Source organism: Melospiza georgiana, chromosome 16 (genome assembly GCF_028018845.1).
Source record: "Melospiza georgiana isolate bMelGeo1 chromosome 16, bMelGeo1.pri, whole genome shotgun sequence".
In the NCBI taxonomy this organism is placed as follows: Eukaryota; Metazoa; Chordata; class Aves; order Passeriformes; family Passerellidae; genus Melospiza; species Melospiza georgiana.
In genome coordinates, this window is record NC_080445.1 from 14968109 (window position 1) to 14974415 (window position 6307).

At 64.0% G+C, this 6307-nt stretch overlaps 1 protein-coding gene across 1 annotated transcript; it reads left to right on the forward strand.

Moving 5' to 3' along the window:
* Positions 1-1941: 1941 nt before the first annotated feature.
* METRN (meteorin, glial cell differentiation regulator) lies at positions 1942-5543 on the forward strand. Its single transcript, XM_058035296.1, has 4 exons — positions 1942-2027; positions 2976-3397; positions 3512-3571; positions 4489-5543. The coding sequence occupies exons 1-4, from the start codon at positions 1942-1944 to the stop codon at positions 4803-4805; spliced, it is 885 nt and encodes a 294-aa protein (XP_057891279.1). The 3' UTR covers positions 4806-5543.
* Positions 5544-6307: the final 764 nt, after the last annotated feature.

The following is a 6307-nucleotide window of genomic DNA, read 5'->3' on the forward strand; positions in this document are numbered from 1 at the left end:
GCCTGGGGTGCAGGACTCGGGGTGCAGGGACCCGTGGTGTGTGAAACTCAGGACTGGGGGGTGTGGGACTCTGGGGGTGCACAGTTCTGGGGTGGGGGTGTGTAAACCAGGGGGGATGTGGCGTGGAGTGTGCACAGTTTGGGGTGCACCCAGCCTGGGGTGCCCCACATGTGCGTGCCTTGGGGTGAATGTCCTGGCCTGGAGTGTGTGCAGGTGTTGGGGTGCACAGTTCTGGGGGGATGCATAACCCAGAGAGGTGCACTCTGGGGTGTTCACAGCCCGGGCTGTGCCTGTGCCTGGCTGTGCACAGCTGGGGTGTCTATAGACAGAGCTGGAGTGTGAAAAATTGGGGTGTGCCTGGCCTGGGGTGTCTATAGCCAGGGTGTGCACTGTTGGGGTGTGCACAGTTTGGGATGCTCACACTTAGGGTGTGCACAGTTTGGGACATGCACAGTTTGAGATGTGCATAGTTTGGGATGTGCACAGTGTGGGGTGGGCACAGTTTGGGTGTGCACAGTTTGGGATGTGCACATTTGGGGTGCACACAGTTTGGATGTGCACAGTTTGGGGTGTGCACAGTTGGGATGTGCACAGTTGGGGTGTTTGCAGTTTGGGATGTGCACAGTTTGGGATGTGCACAATTGGGGCGTGCATGTTTTGGGGCGTGTACAGTTTGGATGTTCACAGTTTGGATGTTCACAGTTTGGGGCTCACAGTTTGGGCTGTGTACAGTTTGAGGTGCAGAGTTTGGGATGTGCACAGTTTGGGGTGTGCACAATTGGGGCGTGCATGTTTTGGGGCGTGTACAGTTTGGGATGTTCACAGTTTGGGATGTTCACAGTTTGGGGCTCACAGTTTGGGCTGTGCACAGTTTGGGGCTCACAGTTTGGGGTGTTCACAGTTTGGGGTGTTCACAGTTTGGGATGTTCACAGTTTGGGATGTTCACAGTTTGGATGTTCACAGTTTGGGGCTCACAGTTTGGGCTGTGCACAGTTTGGGGTGCAGAGTTTGGGATGTGCACAATTGGGGCGTGCATGTTTTGGGGCGTGTACAGTTTGGGATGTTCACAGTTTGGGATGTTCACAATTTGGATGTTCACAGTTTGGATGTTCACATTTTGGGGCTCACAGTTTGGGGTGTGCACAGTTTGGGGTGTGCACAGTTTGGGGTGTTCACAGTTTGGGCTGTGCACAGTTTGGGGCTCACAGTTTGGATGTTCACAGTTTGGGATGTTCACAGTTTGGGGCTCACAGTTTGGGCTGTTCACAGTTTGGGCTGTTCACAGTTTGGGGCTCACAGTTTGGATGTTCACAGTTTGGATGTTCACAGTTTGGGGCTCACAGTTTGGGCTGTGCACAGTTTGGGGTGTGCACAGTTTGGGATGTTCACAGTTTGGATGTTCACAGTTTGGGATGTTCACAGTTTGGGGCTCACAGTTTGGGCTGTGCACAGTTTGGGGTGTTCACAGTTTGGATGTTCACAGTTTGGGATGTTCACAGTTTGGGGCTCACAGTTTGGGCTGTGCACAGTTTGGGGTGTTCCCAGCCCGGCGTGCCGTAGCCATGGCTGTCACAGCCTTGGCCCTACAGAATACAGGGCGCGCCCCCGGGTGCGGATCTGACCCTGGGGTACCTCAGCCCTTCTCCAGGCCCTGTCCCCTGCCTCAGCCGTGTCCCCTCCCGGCGTCCCCGCTGCGGACAAGCCCGGGGGGCTCCGGGGATGCCGCTGCGGCGGATGCCGGTGCCCCCGGCCGTGGGGAGGGGGCCTCGGGGGCGGCTCCCGTGCCCGCCCCTGCGCCGCCATTGGCGGAAAGTTCGGGGCGCGACGCGGGGTGGCGGCCGCGCTCCCCCGTCCGTCCCCGCGGCCCCGGCCCCGGTGCGGGCAGCGCTGCGGGCAGGGCCGGGCCGGGCCGGGCCGCCCGGGGCCCCGCGGGCGCGGCCATGTGGGCGCTGCGGGCGCTGTGCCTGGCCGGGCTGGGGGCGGCCATCGGCGGCGGGGCCGCGGATCAGTGCAGCTGGAGGGGCAGGTAGGCACTGGGAACACCGGGAATACCGGGAATACCGGCACCGGGAACCCCGCACCGGGAACACCGCACCGGGAACCGGCACCGGGAGCAGCGGCCCCGGGGCGGGCGGGGGTGGCACACGCGGGTGCCGGATCAGGCAGGTTCATGGGGGATGGGGATTCTGCTCTCCCCGCCCCCCCCATCTCCATCTCAGGGCTGAACCCCTCCCGCATCCGTGCGGAGGGTGCGGGTGGGATGCTGGGAATCCGCGCCTGCCTCAGTTTCCTCAGCCCTGGGTGAGGCTCCCCCCCGCTTTGAGGGATGCTGGTCCCCCTGCGGAGCTCCGCGCCTCTCCGGGACCCCCTTCCCTGAGCCCCCCACCCGTGGAACCCATCCCTGCGGCCGGCGGGACCCCCGGCAGGGCCCTGAGCATCGCCCGAAGGCGCCGGACTCGGAACAAAGAGCCGGGGCCCGCCAGAGGGGCTGCCCCACGCGGGGGGCCTGGGGGGACACGGGGGCCACGCAGCCACCAGCGCCCTGTCAGGGACAAAGCAGCCCCGAGTGTCCCCGCTGTCCCCACGCCGGCCTCCAGGCCTGTCCTCCCCCCCCCGTGCCACGGGAAAGAAGCGGCTCCAGGCATCGTGTGCGAGAGTGGGACCCCGCATCCCCTGGGGATCCCAAAGTGGGAACAGGGGACCCCGAGTTGTGGCCGCTCCGGGGGTGGTTTGGGAGCCCACACTGCGTGTGAAGGGGGCTGGTCTGCTGTGCTCCCCCCCTTAGCTCCCTCCAAAAGGCGCTGGGGGAACACAGGCACCCCAAAATGATGCGGTTGAACCCCAAGCCCAACTCATCGAGGGTTTGGTGCTGTTCCTGCCTCTGTGGAGGGGCTGCTTGGGAGTGCGGGGGGACACGGGCTGGGGGTCCCTGTCACTGGGGGTCCCTGTCACTGACGCGGCGCTGTGCCCACAGCGGGCTGTCACAGGAGGCTGGCAGCGTGGAGCAGCTGTCCCTGCACTGTGCCGAGGGCTCGCTGGAGTGGCTGTACCCCACGGGGGCCCTCCGCCTCCGCCTGGCCCCCCGCCTGCCGCCCACCAGCGCCGCCGTCAAGGGCCGGAGCCCCCCGCGCGTCACCGCCTGCATCAAACCCAGCGCGACCTTCCGGGGGGCTCAGCTCTACCTGGAGAGGGAGGGGGGCCTGGAGCTGCTGCTGCCCGAGGCGCCCCGGCCCCACGCCCGCTGCTTCAGCTGGCTGCCCCACGAGAAGGTGGCGCTGTTCCTGCAGGCCACCCCGCAGCCCGACATCAGCCGCCGCATCGCCGCCTTCCGCTACGAGCTGCGGGGGGACTGGCTGGCCCGGCCCGCGCTGCCCTCCGCCAGCCTCGGCAGCGAAGGTGAGCCCGAGCCCTGCCTCAGTTTCCCTGGTCCTGCAGGGTGCCCGCGGGTGGGGAGGGGCTGGGTCGGGTGTTGTGTCACCTGGGGGTGACAGGCTGTGCTTGGCCCTGCAGGTGCGTGCCGGCCGTGCAATGACACCGAGATACTGATGGCCATTTGCACTAGTGACTTTGGTGAGTGCCACCCTGGGGAGGGGACAGGGGATGGAGCTGAAAGGGGCACTGGGATGGGATGGGATGGGATGGGATGGGATGGGATGGGATGGGATGGGATGGGATGGGATGGGATGGGATGGAGCTGTGGATGGGAATGGGAATGGAAATGGGGATGGGGATAGGAATGGAAATGGGGTTGGGGGTGGGAAATGGGAATGGGGATAGGAATGGGAGTGGGGATGGAGGTGGGAATGGGAATGGGGATGAGGATGAGAATGGGAATGAGAATGGGAACAGGATTGGAAATCAGGATGGAAATGGAGATGGGGACTGGGATGGAGATGGGGATGTGAAAGAGAGTGGGGATGGGAAAGGGAATGAGGGTGGAAATGGGAATGGGGATGGGAACAGGGTTGGCGATCAAGATGGAAATGGAGATGGAGATGGGGACTGGGATGGAGATGAGGATGGGAACAGGGATGGGAAGGGGATGAGAATGGGAATGGGGATGGGAAAGGGAATGGGAATGGGGATGGGAACAGGGTTGGAGATGGAGATGGAGATGGGGACTGGGATGGAGATGGGGATGGGAACAGGAGCGGGAATGGAATGGGAATGAAAATGGGGATGGGAGTAGAAATGGGAACAGGGCTGGAGATCAGGATGGAAATGGAGATGGAGATGAAGATGGGCACTGGGATGGAGATGGGGATGGGAATGGGAGTGGGAACAAGACAAGAATGGAGAGAGGGATAAGGATGGGAATGAGAATGCAGGTGGGTACAGGGACTGCGATGGGGATGAGGATGTGAATGTGCACGGGGACAATGATGGAGATGGGGATGGAGACAGGGATGGGGACAAGGCTGGGGACGTGGATGGCAGTGGGGACAGGGCCAGGGCCATGCTGACACCCTCCCACCTTCCCCCCGCAGTCATCCGCGGCAGCATCCGGAGCGTGTCCAACGACGCCGAGCTGCAGGAATCCATCATCGGGGTGAGCGCCACGCGCATCCACCGGCAGAAATTCCCGCTGTTCCAGGCGGGCGGGCGGCCGGGCCGGCCCGTGGGCAGCATCCGCACCCCCCTGCGCTGCGGGGTCCGGCCGGGCCCCGGCTCCTTCCTCTTCACGGGCTGGCTGCACTTCGGGGAGGCCTGGCTGAGCTGCGCTCCGCGCTACCGGGACTTCCAGCGCATCTACCGGGGCGCCCAGCGCACGCACCAGAACCCCTGCGAGTTCCCCGTGGACTGAGCGGCTCCGGGAGTGCCGGGGGAGCCGGCCCTGCCTCACCGAGAGCATCCCGGGGACACGGGGACGGTGCCCGGAGGGAGCGTGGCACACGGAGCTGGGCTGGGCAGGGGCAGCACCCGCCGGCGGGCTGGGGGGTTTGGGGAAATCCTGCTGGAAGGGAAGGGATTTGCCCAGGGTGCCCAGGGAGCTGCCTGGGTGAGGGGTGCAGCAGAATGGGGAGCAGGGTGCTGCATGCTCAGGGGGTGCTGTGGGCACAGTGGGTCTGGCCAGACCCCGGCAGGGCTCGGGGCGGGTGGCCGTGGTGGCCGGTCCAGGGACACGGAAGGCACGGAAGGGAGTGGAAGGGCCAGGAGATGGATCTGTAAGGTTGGGGGTGGAAGGGGGAGCAGGCAGCGGTGAGCCTGGCCCTGGCACGGGCAGGAGCTGCGGGGCGGATGCCGAGGAAGAGGAGAGAAGCTGAAGGGAGTGAAGGGAACAGAGAGGTGGGAGGAAGGCAGGTGGGGGAGCAGAGGTGTCCTTGGCACGGTCAGGGCAGGACCAAAGCACTGACATAGGAAGGTGCCACGGGAACAGGGAGAGGTGACAGTGCCACCGTCCCTGGCAGCCCTGGGTGAGCAGGGCAGGCCGTGCCAGCCGCGGGGAACTTTGGACCTGGGGGTGGGGGGCATCGTATGTGCACTAAAGTTATAACGATACCAAATTTGTGACTTCTTTTTTATAAACTAAGCTGTATTTGTAGAGTGTGGCTCCTGTTTTTAGCAAGCTGAGCAGGATGTTCAGTGTGTGCCACCTGCTCTCCTCTGTGCCAGCTCCAGCTGTGACCCTGGGGCTGGAAACAGCCCTGATACCTGGACAAATCTCTGTATGGAGAGATTTACTGCAGTTTGCACATTCTGCACCCCAGCGATCCCCAGCACTTTGGGGTCCCTCTCCCCGGGTATTCCTGGTGTGGGGACCAGCGGCGGGTGGCTCTGTGCTGGGTGGATGACCCTGCTGGAGGAGCCGCTGTCAGCGCTGATTCTCGTCAGAGCCAGCGGCCACAAGGCCTCTTTGTGCCTCTTTGTGCCTCTTTGTGCCCGATTGTGCCGCGGCAGCATCCCAGCCCTGCCCTGCCCTGCCCGCCCCGCCGGCCCCGGCCCCGCTCCCCTGGGAATGCCGAGGGGGACGGGACCGCGGGGCAGGGCTGGGACGTGGGAATCCTGCACGGGGACGGGGAACAGAACCCCCGGGCAGGGAAGGGACACGGAATCCCCAGCCAGCAAACCTCAGCTGGGGATGGGGCCCAGGAGCCTCCCAGACAGGGATGGGACAGGGGGCAGCCAGATGGGAATGGAGCACTGGAATACCCCCCTCGATATGGGATATGGGGCACCCAGGTGGGAATGGGGGAATGGAACCCCCCTAGACATGGGAATGGGACCCCCAGATGGGAATGGGGCACTGGAACACACCTAGACATGGGACATGGGGCACCCAGATGGGAATGGGGCACTGGAACACAC

Bases quoted from the DNA above. Each gene is read 5' to 3' on its own strand.
- METRN (XM_058035296.1), top strand. From the start codon at position 1,942: ATGTGGGCGCTGCGGGCGCTGTGCCTGGCCGGGCTGGGGGCGGCCATC. The intron at 2,028-2,975 runs GTAGGCACTGGG...CTGTGCCCACAG, and splicing joins CAGTGCAGCTGGAGGGGCAG to CGGGCTGTCACAGGAGGCTG. The intron at 3,398-3,511 runs GTGAGCCCGAGC...TTGGCCCTGCAG, and splicing joins CGCCAGCCTCGGCAGCGAAG to GTGCGTGCCGGCCGTGCAAT.